The sequence below is a fragment of the Rissa tridactyla genome, chromosome 5 (genome assembly GCF_028500815.1).
Source record: "Rissa tridactyla isolate bRisTri1 chromosome 5, bRisTri1.patW.cur.20221130, whole genome shotgun sequence".
Classification (NCBI taxonomy): Eukaryota; Metazoa; Chordata; class Aves; order Charadriiformes; family Laridae; genus Rissa; species Rissa tridactyla.
The window spans coordinates 65,331,352-65,352,125 of record NC_071470.1 but is presented as its reverse complement, the minus strand read 5'-3'; the positions used below and the strand labels follow the sequence as shown (position 1 = coordinate 65,352,125).

Here is a 20,774-nt window from a genome sequence, read left to right as displayed (position 1 = left end):
CCTCCAGGTAAGTTGCTGTGATACTGGTTCCATTGAACTTGGTCCTGCAACTTCTATTAAACTTCCAATTTTTTCTTTTAAGACCTTACTCTTCTGGGAAGTAGAGCCATCCAAGATGGCAGCAGGTTCTCCTACCACTTTCAGTTATCTCCTTTGCAGCATACCAATGCTAGCTTTCCAGTACCTTAGTAAACAGTATATTTGTCCAAGTCCACCCTGATGGCCTACCGGTTTCATGGGTTACAGACACAATAAGGTATGTACTCAAGATTTAGATTTAGAAAAACAAAACATAGCTTGCAAACCCATTGTTTTTGCTCTTCTGCCTGAGATATTATGCTTATATTTACGTATTTTTTTTGTGGAGAGAAAATAAAGATAAAAGGAGTTTTAGAGAGGACTGTTTTTCTTGAGCAAAGAATTTGCACAAGCACTAGCTATTCTGAAATCCTCTCTTGCACAGATAAAACAAATCATTCAAGGAACCTTAATGGATTGAAGAGGATAAGGAACTGTTTGCCACTATGCATAAAAGCATCCTCACCTGAACCCAAGTGCTCAGTTGTACTACTTTCCAGAGAGAGAATGCCAATGATTTTACCCTCACAAAACTGTTTTGGTCATTTTCCACAACAGCCTGCTGATTTAAGTTTTACAACGCAAATTTAAGACTAATGTTCTGATAGACATTTATCCCCACGTAAGGAAAGTACCTCGAAAAATTATGAGATACGTGCGTTCTACTGGCTTCAGCAGGGGGGTTGAACTAGATGACCTTTAGAGGTCCCTTCCAACCCTACACATTCTATGATTCTATTCTATGATTTTCACACATTCGGATGACTATGCACTTCTCAGCTAGGGAATAATTTCATTTGGACAGCATAAAGAATTAGGCTAATCCTATACATTTGATTAGCGTTTCAGAGTATCAAATCCAGCAAGGGGAAGGAAACGCCTCAGCCAATGCTTTGAGAACCAAGGAGACTCCAAACCAGAGCCATCCCCAGTAACACTCCAGTTCAGGTGAACCTTGCAGTTAGTTGAGTTTGTAGATGTCCTCTCAGCTGAAATATCGAAAGATTCAGGGTATTCATTTTCGTGTCAGAAAGACCCTTTTCTGAAGACTATGAAAATGAGGATAACGCTGGATAATTGATAACAGACAGCATTCAGCGTTTATCATTCATCACCTCAAGCTGATGATATCACATGCAGGGGCTTATGCAAAAATCTAACTTCCTGAGATTTTTTTTGCTTTTAATTGAAAAATGTAACAGGAACAGATACCAGCTGACTGCTCTCGGGTTAGATTTCAGCTGATTTGAGAGTTTTAGTTTTTGCGGTTCTCTGTGTCCATCTTTTAAAGTGGTGGCTCTAATATTTTAATCTTGTATTTGAAACAATTTCACAAACATACATTCCTTCATCGTAATGACTCCTGGAAAACAGGAAATGAAGGGTTCAAAGGAAGGGCAGACAACTACTGTAAATTACAAAGTATATTCCCTCCTGAAAGTGATTACTTTAAAAACAAAACCTGATCATCATTAAGAGATGTAATTATAACAGACTGTTTAAACCCTAATGATGTTGCTCTGCGGTAATCAGTCTTTATAATCCTGTTCAGTGAAAAGAACGACATTACCTTTGCAGAATGATGAAGTGAAATGCAGCTGACAAAACATAATAAATCAAGGAAAAGTAAGACTCTCAGTTTTCAGGTAGGCCATTATAAAGGTCTACAGCTCATGTACTCTAATTTACAGTGAACAGAGAGTCTGTATCAGAAAATACTAATTTCTACTTGTATGCCATACCGTGTAAATATTATTTTTTTTACCGAGCATGCAAATTCAATTATGAGACTGTATTTTCATTCCAACAGAAGCAGCAAAGCTATGTATACGGTAAACTGAATTAATAATCCACTATTTTGGATGTCTCTCTTTTTTTTTTCTTGAGGCACTCGAGATTTATATTCATAAATAAACAGTTTCAAGCTTTATTTTTACATTCACTATGGCTACCTTTAATCATATATGAATCAGGATTAAACGCCCAAGCAGCTGTGTTCTCTTTCTTTTGGCAGTATAGTAATGACATAATAGTCTCTATGTCAAGCATTCTCAAACAATCTGTATTCTGTCCCTATTGAATATTAAACGTGCAGAATTTCAAATACACTTTTGCAGATATAAAATGTCTAAATATACTGAATATTGATTCTGATGTTATCTAATAAGCTCTGCTGATGTTCAACTCCAAAGATATTTTAGTTTTTAATTACGTACTTCTGTGCCATTTGCTTTCTGTCTTGATCAATTATCTCCAGACACTTCAATAATTCTTGATGCTGCAATGGCCAACCGATTTAAAAAGATCTGACTCCCAAACAGAAACGTCTGCCTCAGTGGTAGTCTATTTTAAAGTTATTTGTGTTGACAAGGAGTTTAAGAAAGCTCACGTCAGATGCCACATTTAATTCACAGCGTGAAAGAAATCCAACACTTCAAACTGTAAGAGTCTCTCATCACATTTTCTTAGTTAAAGTGTTCTTCCTTTTTTGAGCTTGTCACATGTAGACATAAGGGTTGAACATCAAGATATGAGCTTTAATACCAGAAAAAAAATAGCTGGACCTTTCTTTAATGTTTCAAATTATAGGCTAGAGGCACATACGACAGTACGCTGCTAGAGTTAATGAAGTGTTTTGCCTCGTTGCAACAGCAAACATATGCCCATGGTGCTAATGACCTAAAGAGTTAGAGTGGATAGGTGCCCTAGAATTATTTTGCCATGCTCTTGGCAAAATAATTTGATGTACTAATACGACATGAAATAAAATCCCAGATTAGTAACTTAATTAGAACTGCTTGTCAATCAACAATAATGGCTCCTGGCCTGAGGCTCAGTAATACATCCGTGAGATTCACACGAAAGATCACATCAGCATCCTTTATGCCAACAGACCTTTCACACTGAATATGTATCCACTGCTGTAGCTGGGCTTTAAATAAAGTAGTTAAACCCCTATTTTGCAGATGATTAACCTTCTCCTTTGCAATAAAGTATATGACATCTCCTGTACTAATCTAGTTTAAGAAAGAACCAAAAGACCAACCAACCCCCTGATCACTCCACTGATTAGAAATGAGTTTTGGTGGCAGTGGCGGCAAGCCCGAATACTCACACCATAATGAGCATGGCTGTGCCGACCTGGGCTGCCCTGGGGCATCCGAGAGACAGAAATACTCCTGAAAAAAGGTAATGAAAGCCTTACCTAATATTTTCTGGTTATATTTTTTTTATGATGCATCTAAAAAGTGGCCATAAGCAATGGTTAAAATTGTTCAGACCTTCCATAAATACCATACTCATGACAACAGCAACCATCAACCTGCTTTTCTAAGGATAAAATGCTGTTATGTCTGAATGTGTAATAAATAGTAGAGGAAAAAACACGCAGAAGAGGTAAGAAAGCTGCAGACGTTTCTGTTGTTAATGAAAAAAATAAATGACAAAGGGACAAAATACAGAACAGACATGCTCGGTCATTTTGTCTGAACTCTGTTTTTTCCCATATTCTTCATCTGTTTTCTGTCTTGCATGACTGTAAGCAATTTGGGGCAGAGGCCGATTTTCTTGCTTGGCACACTCCTAGCAGACTTGAAATGCTACCACAACATGCGTAACAAAAACAGGAACAGAAAAATCATACTTAAGCATTGGAAATGGCTTCTACATATTTAATAAATTAAAACAGCTCTTTTAAAAATCCTTCTGTTCTAATGCAAATCAGGTAAGTGAGATTTGCCCGAGGACAGAGCTAAAATAAAATAATACTGTGGGCACCTGGTCTTCTGAGTTTTCATAACTACGAATACCTCATTTAGCATGACCTCTTCACCTCCTGGGGATGCTCACATTCAGCCAATCTTGTGCTGAAAAGGCACATTTCCGCCCTCTTTCTGTATCTTCTGGACTATAAGATAGAGAGAAGGAAAAACGTACCTGTATACCCGGTTTTACAAACGCAGTTGAAGCTTCCTGGGAAGTTCTGGCAGGCAGCACCATTTTTGCACGGGTTGGAAAGGCACTCATTGACATCCCTCTCGCAGGCCATGCCAGTGAAGCCCTCCGGGCAACTGCATGAGAAGCCCCCCACCAAGTTGTGGCAGGTCCCGTCGTTGTGGCAAGGGGATGGGAGGCATTCGTCAATGTCCGTCTCGCACAGACTCCCATCGTACCCCGGCATGCACCTGCACATGAAGGGCCTGAGGGGCTCGTTGGCCACAATGATGACAGGGACGCTCTCATGGCTCTTCAGAGCCGGGCCCACCGCCAACCTCCGCAGGCAGCTCCCTCCATTCTGGCAGGGGTTCTGCAGGCACCAGTCGTGGTCCACAGCCTCGATCCGCACCCCGCTCTGGCGGAAGAGGACATCTTTGATGCTCTCGAAGAAGGTGGCCACGCCGCTGGGATTCACGTACTGGTTGTTGCTGCGTTTGACGGCTGCCATCAGGAAGGTGTGGTTGCTCTCCTCATACAGCCCATAGAGCTGGATGGCAGTGCCCAGCCCCGTCAGCTGGGAGCTGGCAATGCGCAAGAAGTGGAGATAGTGATTTGTCAGGAAATCCCGCACGCTGTGGGCGCTCAGGCGGAGGAGGATGCTGTTGTCAATGGTGGCGTTGCTGAAGCCCGTGAAGAAAATCCGGACGCTGCTGGTGACGGCACCGTGCAACCCATCATTGCTGAGGACGGCCAGGTCAAACGTGCCATCTGTGGACCTTGCCTGCGAGTGCAGCTCACAGGTGCCCCCAGGAATGCTGAAGAGGCTGGTGACTCCTGAGGTGAGGGAGCACTGGAAGCTGTCTAGCACATCTGGATCCTGCGGCTTTACATTGCCCAAAATTCCACCTGGGAAGAGGTTGCCATAATAGTGAACAAAGATTTCTACCGTTCTGGGTTGAGATGGGTTGTCGTTTTGGTCTATTACCTTGATCTGCACAGTTCCTGTGGAAGACATCTGAGGAATGCCAGAGTCTCTCGTAATCACCGACAGGTAGAAATCGCTGATTTGCTCCCTGTCGATCTCTCTTGTCGTTGTCAGCACGCCAGCGGTGCTAAGGCTGAAGTAGCTGGTTGCGGGGCCAGTACTGAGCAAATAATAGGTAAAGGGACCTTGATTCGGAGGGAGATCCGGATCTGACGATTGAAGTGTCATAACAAGAGTTCCCGCACGGTTATTCTCCATGACTTCTCCTTGGCTGGTGGACAAGGTTGGGCCATTGTCATTGATATCTTCCAAAGTTACCAACAAAGAGGCACTTCCTGTAGCAGACGGTGTTCCTGAATCGATGGCCAGCACAGACAGGTTATACACAGGCAATGTTTCTCGATCCAGCTCTGCAGTGACCGTCACCTGTCCCGTCTGCGGGTTGATGGAAAAGGCGCTGTTGTCATTGCCAGACCCAATGAAGTAGGAAAACCTACTCCAGCTAGGGACAGAATCTGAATCAAAGGCACTCACAAATGTGACATGGGTGCCTGGAGGAACACCCTCGCTGATTTGTATATTGTAGGTTCCTAAGGTAAAAACGGGAGGATCGTTGGCATCCAGTACAGTGATATTAACAGTTACTTCATCTATATCTGCACCACGAATGCTCCCAAAATTTTTTGCGAGGACTTTCAAAGAGATTCGTTCCTCTTTTTCTCTGTCAAGAGGTCCTGAAACGTAGATCTGGCCACTTTTCTCATCTATCTGGAAGCCTTTCTTTCTGCTGTTGCCAAAGATGAGGTAGTGGACTTCTCCATCAGTTCCCATATCACGATCACTTGCAAAAACTTCACCTACAACAGTACCTTTGGAGGCTGCCTCAGAAACTTCAAAATAATAAAGCTTGGACACAAAACGGGGCACGTATTCATTTGTCCCTTCTAACTGGATGTTGACACTAGCGAAGCTGCACCTCTCTTCATCTGGAACATTAAAAGCCTTTACCGTTAAATGGTAACTTTGCTTTGTTTCATAATCTAAAAATCCCTGGGTGGTGATCGTTCCTGTATTGGGGTCAATGACAAAGAGGTCACTATCTGAGGACTGAATAGCATACGCAATGACAGCGTTAGGCCCAGAGTCAGCATCAGTGGCATTTAAACGAATAACAGTTGTCCCACTAGGGGCATTTTCTAACACATTGGGGAAGTAGTCCTCAGGGTTGAATGCTGGGGAATTATCATTCACATCAATGACATTAACAGTGACACTGCAGTAGCCTGTTCTGGATACCCATCCTCCATCCGTGGCAGTAACAACTAGCTCATGCTTTTGGCGTAACTCAAAATCAAGTGGTTTCGCTAGAGTCAGTGTACCGGTAGTTGTATTAATAGCAAAGACGCCAGCCTCGTTTCCAGAGGAAATATTATATCTGATTAATCCGTTCATAGCGGCATCTCTGTCTCGGGCTGAAACCGTCCTGACCACTGTTCCAACAGAGTGACTCTCTGGGATAGTAACGCTCATACGGCTTTGAGAGAACTCGGGTGTATGGTAATTTTCCTCCGTCACAACTATTTCAACAGGTACCTCGGACAAGAGTGGAGGATTACCTTTATCCTTTGCTTTCACTTTAAACAGAAAGTTTTTGTTCAAATCAGCCATTAGTGAAGATGACACAGAAATCCAGCCTGTATTCCTGTCCAGTCTGAACTTATTAGTTTTGCTTTCATCAGAGATAAAGTACTCCACCTCAGAATTCAAGCCAAAGTCTTTGTCATCCACTGCGGTAACCTTAATTAAGTTTGTGCCAACCCTCACGTTCTTAGTAACAGGAGTGAAATATTTACGAGCGAGGAACAGCGGTGCGTTGTCATTGCTGTCTACTACGTTAATGGTGACGGTTGTCTCGCTCATTAACGGAGGACTGCCTCGGTCTGAAGAAGTAACGATGAAGCTGTGCCTATTAATGTTGAGATTGCTTGAGCCGCTGGAGTTTTGGTACCTTAGATACTGCTTGTTGAAAATTTCCCCCGTGGTTGCATTAATTCGGAAGAACTCGGACTGGGATTTTATGAAGTAGAAGACTTGGCCGTTCGACCCTTCATCGGGATCAGTGGCTGAAACCTGGGTGACCTTCAGCCCAATCCCAGGAAGCTCAGGACACTCCAAGTAATAGGATGGCTTCGTAAATCGTGGGGCATTGTCATTGACATCTGTGACAAATATGGTGACATCTGTGCTCACTGTCCACCCGGAGTCATGGGCAGAGACCCTGATTCTGTAGCGGTCCGTGTCCTCCCTGTTCAGTGGTCTGCTGATGGTGATGTCCCCGGTGTTGGGATTTATGGTAAATGGGAGACTCGTATCCCTTATGGAATACCTGCTGACCGCATTCACCCCAATGTCTTCATCTGATGTTGTGACTCGGGTTACCGTAAAACCCAGAGGTGCGTTTTCAGGCACAGAAGCACTGAATATCTGGGAAAACCTCGGAGCATTGTCATTTTCATCTAAAATATTAATGATAACTTTGACGGTTGTGCTCTGGAGTGGGGTGCCTTTATCTGAAGCTTTTACGGTCAGTGTGTATTGAGACAACTTCTCTCTGTCCAAGGGCCTGATGCTTCTGATCTCACCAGTGGCTCGATTGATACTGAAACTATTTTCCGTATTGCCCTCAACTATTTCATAATTCAGCTGTCCGTTTAGACCACTGTCCCTGTCAACAGCAGCCACCGTCAGTATCTTCCGTGGGGACAGGTTCTCCACTATTTCTGCAATGAAGGGATCTTGCTCAAACTCTGGCGCATTATCATTGACATCTATCACCATTATTTCCAGTTTCTTATATGAGGAAAAGGGAGGAAAGCCCGTATCTCTGGCCTCGATCCAAACCACGTATTTCTGTATGGCTTCGAAATCCAAAGCCCGCCCGACAGAAAGCTGTCCTGTCGCCTGGTCAACCAGGAAGGTGCTGCCCAGGTTACCACTGGCGATGTAGTAAGACAAGGAGCCTCCTCTGGCTGAAGACCCAGAGACAGTGGTGACAAGCGTACCAACCGCTTGGTTTTCAGGAAACGTGAAGGTCTCCTGATCCGCCTGAACACGAGGAAATTCTGCTCTGTTCACAAACCTCACAGTGACGGTTGTAGAGTCTGTCTTGGGGTACCGTCCGCCGTCCCTCACGTGAACAGAAATGGTGACTTCAGACTCTCCTACCAGCGGTTTCGCAGCCAGGATTGCCCCCCTTGCTGGATCAATGTGGAATTTCTCAGAGTTTTTCCCCACGAGGGAATAATGCAGCTCGGCGTTGGAGCCAGCGTCCGCATCAGTGACGGTCACAGCAAACACAAACAAGCCTGAAACAGAGAACGAAGTTAGGGCATCTTGTGATGCACCAATCGTGGGAAAGGTGGAAGCACTCAAGAGGGTCCCTGTCCTGGTATTCATCCTGGAGCAGTACTCTCCTCCTTACACTGCTCTGAAAATAAACTGCTTTTTCCACAAGATGGTAAATTCAACCAGGGGTAGGTGAGTTTGTGAGCCCGCAAGACATGCACGTGGCCAAAAAACATGGGTTTGAACAGGTGTCAGTGGCTGCACATACATTTGCACTGGAGAATGGACCTGCAACTTTTTGGAAATTTAGCATCCCATTTCTGCAACATTCACATTATGAAAGCCATACATGTAATAAGAACGAATGTTATTTTTATTTTCTTTTTAATTAACCATAGTTTATTTATCCATGCAAAAAAAAAACCCTGGAATTTGATGACTATTAAGGTTACCTAAGTGAACAGGCAGCACCCATGGACATTTACCCTACACACCCACCTTCCCTTTCAGCCCCTTTTCTTCCTATTCCCCAGATGCTGCTCCTTTGTGCCCAAAAACTTCTTGCTTCTGATTTTGTAAGAGTATTCTGGGGACAGTAATTAACGGGATTGCATTTGTAAAAGCATGCTGGTCCTCTGAGATAGGGGTAAAATCACATAGAAATGCAAAACTATTGCACACCAGTGCAATAACATGAACATATTATATTTCAGGTCTTTCGAATTTAAGCTTCACAACGAGCTCGACTACACGGGCACCGTTTGCATTAGCCTCTATATTTGCCTATCTGCAAGGAGAACCCAGGGTGCTCTTTTGCAATGGAGTTTACAGATCTAATGCACGGCACGTCTTTCAAATTTGACACTGTCCAACTCCTTTGCAGAACACTCTTGTTGATGTTTTACTGGCACTGAAACATAGAAACTACCCACTCCTGTACAGAAATCAAGTTGTTTCCAACCTCTGAAGGCAAAATCATTTACAGGCAGGAATGACTTTGACAGCGTCCCCTTAAAACTACACTTCGTGTCACTATTTGTCATGTGCAATGATTTATACTCCAGGCGGAGGACTATTTAGACAAGAACAGTATTCAAACCCTTGTCAGAAACAGCGCAGAAAAAAAAAAAGATTTTGGCTTCAGTTAAGCAAATTATATTATTAATTATTATTATTACTAGTTCCCCCTATTAAACTGGATTTAAAAATAACATGGAAATTAAGCTTTTTCTTTCAAAATGTACACTAGATAGTCTGTGATTGGAATAAAAGCAAAAGTCTTGATCAAGTTATGAGGGTTTGTTCTTTTTGTTTTTTTTTTGAAAAGCTATTTCAGACTCTACAACGGACTGCAATACAGTTGTTTGGTTTTTGTAATGGGTGCCATGCCTGCTAGTAACACCATTGTCAACAGCCTTTCAAAATAATGTGAAAAAATATTAACGTTTCCTTTTAAATGAAAGTGGACTGAGGAAGTTGCAAATAAAAAGTGCATGCACTCCTAGGTTTTTGCTAAGTTAAAAACAGAGTGAACACAGCTTAGGCTTTCTATGTGTTTCCAGTTATAAGAGGTTAAATACAAAAAACACCCAAAAAGGTACTGCCAGAAAACATCAGTTAAACCTAAGTGTACTCCTCATAAACACATTTAAAGAAACACCCCAAAAAGAACCACACAAAGGCACTGTGCTCTAGGCAGAACACACAAAGATTCACCAATGCAATAATAAAATAATTTCATAATGCTGTTCTGGAAACGGGGAAGAAATGTAAACAAATTCATTCTTCCATAAAAAGGAGAAGTATTTGCAATTGTTTAAAATTTAGAGAGAAAACCCAAGACGTGGAAATAAGCCCTTTTTTTTTTTTTTTGTTCTTTTAAAGTAAAAATTGTTTTGTAAACCGTTTGTCCTGGAATCCTCTCTTGTATGCATCACATATCCATGTATGCCCAAGCATGTGAAAACACACAGCGTCGCAGACTTCCGCAGCCAACCACTCTGACGGCAGTTTGGTGAATCTGTGGTAATTCAGCAATCGCGTTATAAAATCCTTTTACTGTTTTGAGATAGTAGAGGTCCTGGTATTCACCCATTTTACATATTGGAAAAAAAAAATCTCAGCATGGCAGAATCTTTCAGTAAATTCTCTCCATCCTCATGCAAATACACATACTATCTTTCCTTTCCCTTTGCGATGCCAATTCTGCAAGTAGAAAATATAAGTATTTTGGACTTACCCATTTCTAATGTATTTATTTATCAGGCTAGTTTAAACATAAACTGAAGCAGGAATTAATTCCTACATTGAGGGAAGTCACTTTAATTTGGGTGTAGGCTCCACAAAAGGAAGGCTGCTGCTTGGCTTTATTTTTATCTTATTTTACTTCACCACTTGGCTCAGGGAAAGGTAACATAATTAACACCTGATATAGACACGACCTTTTTGGAAAAGGTTGACAAAATCCTCTTTAAGAATTGCTCAGAGTGGAAAAAGAACATCTACATGCAGGACTTTCAGAGGAAAAAAGAGGCCGTTGCCTTCCTAACCCTGGCAAAATAATTTAATCACTTGTTTGAGTGGGTGCTCATTTACACTATGTCTCCTTTACATAACTGCAGGAAAATAATTGAATTTGGATGGAAAAATTGCAGGTGATTTATTGAGCCTTGCTATTTTTCATTCCCATGCGACACGAAAACAACAAAACCTGGAAAACAGCTGCAGAGGAACATTTCGGAAACATTCCTCGTGGCACAGCTTTGCATTGGGTAAGATGTTGATGGAATCTGAAACATCCCAAGCACTGCCAGCTTACCTGAAGTGGTAGGTGATGGGACATGGGTGACGTAGGGATGGTGCTGAAATTTGGGCGGGTTGTCATTCACATCGGCGACGACGACGAGCACGCTGGTGGAACTGGAGAGAGCTTTGGGGAAGCCCCCATCGCTCGCCACCACCACCAAAGTGTAGTTCTCCCTCGCCTCTCGATCGAGGAGAGCACTGGTGATGATTTGTCCTGTTGACGGGTTGATCGTGAATTGCGAATTGCCGCCGGTAAGCCTATAGCTGTTTGAAAGAAAAAAAGCAAGGAGGAAAAATTTGATTAGTATTTCATAAGGTAGCCTGCTCCTTAAGATAATAATGATTCTTCTATACTCTTCAGACCACCATGCTGATGGGTATCAACACATGGATTTTCTCCTGACTGTCCATGTATCTTCACTTTTTTTCTCAGACATATTTCAAAACCTGTAAATTACATTTCTGGGGATTTCCAAGCGTAGTTCCTGAACACAGACAGATTCCTAGTAAACGCGGAGCAGACTGAGCCTTTGTACATTTGGAGATCCAGTCGGATATACTCCCAAAATTGCCTGCTGGAGGCATCCTCCTGTACTGATTTCCCTGGGCTAATGCACTAAGCAATATTCCAAAAGGCTGACATACCCTCTTAACTGAATCCGCAGAATACAATTAGAAAAAATACTATTTTCTGAAATAACAGGATGACAATTTTACAAAATAATATGAAGATTTACAGTTCATGTTGTTTACTGATACTGAGCTAAGTTGTGCTAGTCAAGATTTCTATGTTAATTCACAGGAATTCATAGCAAATTAGTAACCAGAGAGCTACGTTAACAGAGACTAATTTGGACCAGAATTTGACCCTTGATCGGTGTGTATGTATGTGCACACATCCCTGTGTGTGAGCAAAAATGTGATTTGATAAGAAGTGACTGTGTGCTTACTGCAGTGCGTTGTACAGGCCACCTCTGGCTTACTAGCACGGTGAGTTTGTCCTTTCTCTTTGAACGTTTACCCAGCTTGAGTTCGCTACAGAATGAATCTCAAAAGATACGGGGAGCACTGGGCTGTATTTTTAAAGGTAATCGGTTAATATTACGTTTTTTATGAATTCAGATAATGGGTTTTCTACAAAACAAAAGAAACAAAAAAATGGCTAAAATGAACAATTCCCATATTCAGTTTTATAACCCTGCCGAAAACCAACACAGCTGTGATGAGCATTGCTTCTTCAGAGAAGCCTGGTATGGCACAGTAGTGGCTTTTTTCAAGTATACGGTTCTATCAGATTCAGAAGAAAATGGCTTTTATGAAAGAGAGCAATATTCCTACCTTCACCTTTTTAAACTCAGAACAGGTTATGACGGAAATAGTAACGCGGGCCAGAAGCTTTACCTAGAGGACTGACAGCCAGCCTGTGTAATAAGCTGTGGCAGCTTCTCCTGTTCAGTCATTAATCTCTACAGAATGCCAGAAGCATACTTTAATTGCTTAATTATGATCTAATACGATGGCCATATGTAATTATTCTCCAGCCACAGCAATGGGTATCCAGGGTGGAACGAATGTGCACAGAGCCTGAAGCACTGTTTAAATCTCCCTAAACACCAGCAGGACGGGCAAATTTCATCTGCGATTTGCAATGTTTTAACCCCACGTGAGGTGTCTTCTGTATTTCCACATATATAGAAGAGATCAAGCTTTAGCATTGGAAGAATGCTATGAAAATCTTTTTTTCAAAAAAAAAAAAGAGAATAAAGACAAATTACATTTGCCACAGGATATTCTACCTGAGTACACCTGCATGCAAACCAATTGGACAATCTAAGTGTGTCTCAGCATAGTTACAAAAAAATAATCCAAACCTAGCCCAAAAAAAAAACCCAAACCCCCAAAACTTTAATGGTGACAACTAGTATAAAATGAATTTGACTGAAGCGCTTAAAATCCGGCCTTTCGACTAGTCTGTGCTGACCCCTCTTATCTATACTATCTTTAACAAGACTGCTCAAGTGTGCATTGCCATTGACAACCTCGTCAGCCTCCTCTGACGACTTCACAGCTTATCACCAGAAACAAGAGAGTCAGCGTGTACGGATATGTAACAGTTTTGCAGAAGATTATCTACCTCTTGCACGACACAGTCCATTTTTTTTGATTTTACACGAAAATTTTAGCAGAGGGTTTTCCATACTATCTTTGGAAAAACAAGATTTGATTTTGAAACCGGCTCTAACGAGACTGAAAAGGAGTTCTGAGTGCTCAGCACCTCTGACAAGAAGACCTCACGTGTTCTGGTCCCTCTGGCTTTTGCCAGTTTTGTTATACCAGTCATATTTTAAGATTTGCAAGACTCTAAATGCTGAATCTGGACAAATTCTGTCCAAGAAAAACAAAAGTACATTCCCGAGTCTAAAAAGTGTAAAACAAAACCTGAAAACAATTTTTAAATAGCTACTTATGAAGGAAAAAAAATATGTTTTTATCAACTGTTCTACTATGAGGTACTGAGTGAATGACAAAGACTAATGGCAGAGATATTAAAGCAATTCAACCACACTAAAGAAATCCGAGAGCACACTGATAATTTCTGATTATGGGATGCAATCCTTACAATCATTCATGCTTTGTACGGAATTCTTTTTTCAAGAGGAGCTTGCCAGAAATAGTTTCTTAGAGTGAGAGTGAATAGAATTAAAAGCTTCATTGTTTCACAATTTAATAAATGGTAACTTTGGATGCTTTTCAAATATTCAAAGATGCCAAAACATAAAGTTTCTATTTTTGGCATGTAGCTAGTTGGAAAGAATATATTACAGTATTATATACACACTTGCTTTGCCATACAATAGATCTGGTTTATTTTAGTTCCTTTTTCAAAAAAAAAAAAAAAAACAAAAATAAAGACAACCACAGTGATACTCTTATGGACTATGAAGAATGAACTGAAGTGAACTAACAAAAGTAAGTAAAGAAGCTACTTTTATATCTCTGTTTTGTAAGTTTGGACACAGAGAGATACAGGTGTTTGCAGTCACAACAGTTAAATGTGGTGAGATTACCTACGCGTCCTTCCGATTAATGACTAATAGGAGTCTGCTTTCTACTCCGTTAGCAATAAATCAGCCCTCAGTGGATAATCTTCAGCTTGTCACCGCCACTTATACCTTCATTACTCTTGTCTGTGAAGCTGGGCACGGTCAGTGTTCAGCCTAGAGCCCAGTCAAGTTGCATCAACCGAGCGCTGCAAACTGTTTGGTATTTAAAGCAAAAATGCCACATTCTAACTTTTTCCTGGTTTTCCGAATGGGATAAACTTTACACCTTGCCTCATGTAATTTTCATTCTAAACTGAAGAGAGTAACTGACCATAAATTTACGCAACGAACACCCCGATTTTCAGTGAAAATCAGTTACTATGTGAAAAGATGTGAATGAGCGATGAGGCAGGTCATGGTTTCTGCTGACCCTAAGTGGTCGCCGCCTCTCCCGTAACACGTGTTTTCGCATGTTGGGTGATATTGTACCTGCTTGGCCAATTTAGCATAAATGCTTCCAGTCATATACACAGTCATCTAAACTACAGTGAGGTTTGAAAAGCCATTTAAAGTTCAAAATAAGATACCGAAGCCTTCCCCAAACATATGTATGCTATCACAAAACTAACACAATGCTATCCACTAGATTGGACATTTTTATGCAAAAAAGTTATGCTGATTTGTAGGTTTGCCTAGCTTAAAAATTAAAGTTTAAAAATTACCAGAGCTGCAAAATACACTCTGTACTTTTTTTAGGGTGAGTGATTTCATACTAACATCAATGAAAGCCCCAAAGTCAGCTTCTGTAGCAAATTTGTTGATGATGTTTGAAAAGTACACCTTCTCCTTCCCCACAACGCCGTTCCTGAAAGCTCCTTTGATTAACATTTAAGAAGTCTGTCAGCCTCCAAGAACAATAGTTTCTTGCTTCTCCAGGAATACATTTTAAAAGATTTCTATTAACTACATCCTTCATTACAAAGCCTCAATTCTAAAAGCAATGCTAAATAGAAGGCAAAAACCTTCCCAAAGGCTGCAGAAGCTGATGGCAGTCAGTAATGATGATCATTCACAGTTTATATCATATTTCTTTATGCAGAGAATGTATATATAAAGACTGCAAGCTTAAGTGCTTAATCCATTTATGATATTATTTGGAGTTTCAGGGTTTCTTTGTTTTTTATTTTTTCAATGCATCTACCTCCATGCTGATTGAGAAATCCAAATCTAGCCTATTAATAATTACATTTCAGGTGCAAGTTAAACTCGTTTGCTTTTCACTGAGTAAAAAAGTAAAATAACACTGCAACTCTACTTGTCCTTAATATAATCCTAAAAGCCTACAAACAACACCGCCCCCCCCTCCCCCCCCAAGATTTGCCGAAATAATTTAGTTACACATACACAGCTGTCCTTTTATGTCTTACAGCTTTATGGCATGTTGGTGATGGATGCTGGGGAAAAAAAAATAATCTTCAGGCAAGGTATGAGGCGTTATTATTATTATTACACAGCAACAGTGAACGACATACCTAATAACAGCATTTGTAGAAGCGTCAGCATCTGAGGAGTTTACAAGCAAAATATCTGTCCCCGTAGGTGCATCCTCCGGAACCGTGGCAGAATACATGTTAAAGGCGAATGTGGGGACATTGTCATTGACATCATCCACCGTGACAGCAATGGTTCCGGTGCCAGTGAGGGCAGGAGACCCTGTGGGAAAGCGGGATACAAAACGCTAGAGGTTACAAATCCCACCATGCGAATCCGAGGTCTGCCATCCCCTATTTAAAGCCTGGCACTTGAGCATGTCACAGTTCACAGAGCAAGAAAGCCAACTCAACATACAGGACAAGGTCAGATTTGTTTCAAAGGCAGCTCAACATAAAGTACAAATTGTGAAAGAACAACAACAAAAAAAAAGTAGTTGTTATTTTTCTTGCTCCATCTAATTCCAGAAATATTTTGTAATACAAGCTCAGCGGAAAAAAAGATGGTCTTGGAAGTGCTCAGAAGCCTTCCTGTAACAATTAGGACCAATTTGAACATGTGGTTGACTTTCCTATTTCTCTAAGAGAAGATGTTCAAAGGTGGCACACTGACAGCCGTGAAAACTCCAGCCCTCAATTTATTTATCCGCAGAACAAATAGAGTGGAAAAAGTGGCAAACCCCAGGCTTTCCGCACGGCTTTTCCACTGCCGGTCGCGCCCCTGACCTGGGGAGACCTTCTCCGAGCGGGTGAGAAGGTTGCACAGTCTCCAGCCCTGTTCAGACTCAATTTCTCCATAGAAGCAACCATCTATAGCAGCAAATAATGCTCACTCAGATGAGATATTGGCTTACAGGAAATCGGACTGAACTTATTTAACCTACGGCTTTCATCCTCCTTGTTATCCTAATACTTAACTCTGAGCAGAAACGAATGAGAAATAGCGTGCTTATTCATGTGCAATCTCTCAGTATTTATTCTCTTAAGCTTTTCCTTTGTCAAATCCAGAAAAAAAAAAAAAAAGGACAAAGAAGAGTTTTACAAGTTCGTGTTAGTTTTGCCGTCTATTACACTTATTTTCAGCCAAGAATCAGCAAGACATCTTCTGCTAACCAAATTCTTCACTGAGGGTCCCTGAAAAAAATGGGATCATTCCTTTCTTTGACTACATAGCAAAAAGGAGAAGGAAAGAGTGATAGTGGAGCATAGAACACACGAGCTATGGCCCCTTTTACTCAAGAGACAGATGATGACCATGCCTGTTTTACTCAAGATTGTGTCACTTTCCCCTTCAGAGACAACAATTCACCATTTGCTGGACTGGGGAAAAAAGGAACGATAATGAAATGCTTTGGGCAAGAGACTGGTTCGAGTCTTCGCTGCAAGGCAAGCATATTACATGGAGCTGTCATTTGACAAAACTCAGGCAGCCCCCGTGGGACTCCCCTGGTCCTTCCATCCCAGCAGATAATCCGGTCACTGTTACCTGAGATTACTGCTGGACCTCAACCTTAGGGCTGGGAAGGAGGTAGACCGTGCTCTTGGGTCTCACATCGTCCTGGCAAGTGCTCCAGGCATTGAGTTCTTGTAGAAAAGAAGAAATAATGACCCATTTTCCCACATGTTAACCCTTGCAGGCTGAAGTATCCCCAACGCTGCACTGTGGGAAGAAGCTGGGAGCAGCTTCTGCGCGGGAAAGGAGGTTTTTCCCCACAAAACACTTCAAAGTAACTTGGCTTAATGCACAAACGGACGGAAGGAAAGAGCTCCCAACTGAAAGGCGCTGTAAATCTTGCAAGGCTGGCTCTGAAGCTAGCTGATGGGACGGGATGGATCATGGTGCCGAGGACAGAACGTGCAAGCCAAAGAGTATAGGTTTCATGCCACGGCCGCGCACAATGGAGGCCTTTCTCTGCTCTCATCTGAGGTAATCCATTTTGCCAATTAATATACTTTCAGCCAGGAAGGTTACATTAAGGCAATAAGTCTGACTCATTTTTTACCCTTCTTCCCCCCTCCCCCCAATTTTCTCATTTAGCCAAACACATATAGATAGAAAAGACTGCAAAAGCGTTCTTGATTGCTGAAATACTGTCTGTGGAGTGTTTATTATTACTGCATTAAATGAAACAGAGTCCTTGGTGGTGTTTGCTGCACGTGTCATCAACTCTAGCCTTCCAAACACATTTAATTGACATTCATCTCGCAGCTAATGAAATGAAAAGTTGAAAGTTGTTAAGTTTCACAGGTGATTAAACAATTCATACATAATTCAGAAACTAATCTTGGGTAAGTCACATTCAAAGAGTATCAGTAACGCAGTTCAGTCTGGAAGAGAAAGCTAACTCGCAGCTAAAACCTGAAACTCATTGTTTTAAACGTACTTGCTATCATAAAGAGCCAACAGCAGAAAATTCACGCTGTCAGTTTATTCACAAAAATGAACAGCAGTGGCAGCACCTTTAGAGATAACCCAGTGATGGGACTGGCTCCAGCGCAGCTCTGCGGGCTGGCTCTGTCCTGGCTGGGAGGACCGAGCTCTATCTACGCTCACAGGGCTGGTGGAGAGAGGGGAATGGGAAGAACACATTCACGTCTGCTGGCAAAGTACCATGTGGACATACGCTAACAGCAAAACGCTGCAAGGGGTTTCTTCTTTCTCCTGCACGGCTATTAAATCTTTGGTCACATCTGAGGCCCCATTCCTGGAGGTGTTCAAGGCCAGGCTGGATGGGGCTTTGAGCAGCCTGGTCTAGTGGGAGGTGTCCCTGCCCAGGGCAGGGGGGTTGGAACTAGATGGTCTTTAAGGTCCCTTCCAACCCAAACCATTCTATGATTCTATGATAACAGAAATGGTCAAAAAGGATGCCAGATGTAATAGCTGCTTATGGGCAGCTGCTCAGGACTACACTGAGAGCAGCAGCTTTTGACTCAGCTGATTGACTTCAACAAGCCCCTTTTCACCTCCGAGGAATCTGAATTTGCAAACGAACGCTCCAAGGGTCAAATCCCAGCCTCAGCCCCATAGATATTCTGTGCTGTTATTCTCCGATTCCATTTCCCCACTGGATGCATCTACAAGGCACTGTACAGCGCAGTATGGACACATTTATATTAGCCTCAGAGAAGTGAACGTACCAGCCTAGGTTGAGCACCACCATGCTAATAAAATTAGCTAGGGCAACGTAAGTAACCCAGCTCTCATTCAGCGCTAGCTTGTGGCTGCGCTGTGCTCGCAGAAACAACCCAGACGTCCAATATTAATTCAGCTGTTTGCAGCACCCCAAGTCACTGCTCCTCAGCTCAAAACCCCAAACCTTTCTCATTTCACTTAGATGGAAAAACTCACGCATCTACATTGGTTTCCTGTCTATGTCGTTACCCAAAGACGTTTTTTTTTCCTCTAAGTAAAACATCACGTCCACAAATTTACTCCTTTATTCTATTACACTGAACGATAAAGTTGCAATTTCACAGAGAGTCCTCAAAGCTTTTGTACACTTGAAATTAGATGACGAGCTCACATTTCTGCAGTTACTGAGAAATATAAGAAGAGGAAATTACAAATGAAGTAATTTTCTATGGAAAAGAAATAGCTCGGGGCCAAATTCTATCGTCCTCAGTGAACTTTCAGTGAAAGTTGTGCTTGCATATGGACCACAGAATTTGGCCCCTGGTAATAAGTAGGTTTCATAAAATGTACATGTCATATTTGTGGTGAGAGAAGTAGTTTCCATGGTCAGGCTGAGTTCCCAGATTTCTTATTTTTGCTTCGATAGCAAATCTTCCCCAAGTCAGTTATTCTTATTATGCTACAGCATCATCCCTTTTTTCTTTAAACTGCACTTAATATTTTGCATAAAAATAAGTGTAGTTAATTTTGTGTAAATTCTGCAATATTAGCCAAACACTCAAGATGCCCCCCAAACTGGTTTTAATAAACCAGACATGTTAAACCAGACATGTTGCAACCTATATAAAATCGCTGTACACAGCTGCACAAGCCTCTGCGTACTCCTACAAACAGCCCTGAGGACCAGAGCCACAAAGAAACATACACTGTTCCCTTAGTGAACTTCCACTAAAATTTCATTTTTCAATAATAGTTTGAACTATTTTTCAGCAGGAGCAGCAACTGTTTGTTTGTCAGCAACCTCTTATTTACAGCATTTCTCTACTGCTATACTACTACTACTAGCGTATACTAGTAGTTTATATTACTAGGTTGGTTTTTTTTCAAATCCAAAAATACCACGTCTCACAGAGGCTTGGGATATCCACATTGAATAAAAGTTTTCTAGAAAGGTGGAGGAATGAAAGAACAATCAAATGATTAATAACCGGAGCACATAAATGTGAACTAAATGGGAGAGACTGGATTGACTGTTCAGTGAATATCAAATCTTTAAAATTTCAAAGATGCCGACATTAATATATTATCATTATTATTATTATCATTATTTTGAATTTCCCATCTCTGTGTGCTGGGGTCTGTTTCTATGAACCGAGCAGCTTATTTTCTAGGTGACAGCTGTACATATACATTAAGCAGACAGTCCCACAAATGTCCACACACGTCATTGTTGAAATAAAGATTAACCTGGGATAGTGTCAAAATAGTATTGCTGAGTTCAGGAAGAAAATTGCTTCCCACGGATGTTCTTCCAAAAATTTAAGCTTTTTGCTTACATCTGCAAGTAAACATGTGTCTGGGGACGAAGAGAAGGAGCAGACCTTGGGAGCCTGCTCCTTGGAGGCCCGCGGTGGAGGACGAGTTACAGGGGGAGGTTACAAGAGGCCACCTCGGGGCTTGGCCAGTGCTGGGCTGTGGTTCCCCTCTCCGCATGGGACATTTGAGGAGGTGACATGAAGAAACAGCCGTAGGGGACCATGGGGCAGTCAGGCGGCAGGATGGGGGCAGGAACTCTCTCTCCCAGTAGGGTGGGACTGGCAGAGACCTACAAGCTGGTCTTCCGCCACAGTCCCCAACGCTTGTTTGCAGCTGATCGCCACAAAAATATGATGATACCGGAAACGTGTCAGCTTAGAAGTTATAACGAACCCTCTCAACATTTTCCTCCCCCCCATCCA

At 41.8% G+C, this 20,774-nt stretch overlaps 1 protein-coding gene across 1 annotated transcript in view; it reads right to left on the bottom strand.

Annotated features, from left to right (window-relative positions):
* The window catches only part of FAT4 (FAT atypical cadherin 4), a 149,565-nt gene that overhangs the window by 25,753 nt on the left and 103,038 nt on the right, over positions 1–20,774 (bottom strand). Inside the window, exons 7-9 of the mRNA XM_054202720.1 lie at positions 15,726–15,906; positions 11,163–11,413; positions 4,015–8,364 (exon numbers count right to left, since the gene is read on the bottom strand). Coding sequence (XP_054058695.1) covers positions 4,015–8,364; positions 11,163–11,413; positions 15,726–15,906 — 4,782 coding nt within the window. The remainder of the gene's footprint in view (positions 1–4,014; positions 8,365–11,162; positions 11,414–15,725; positions 15,907–20,774) is intronic.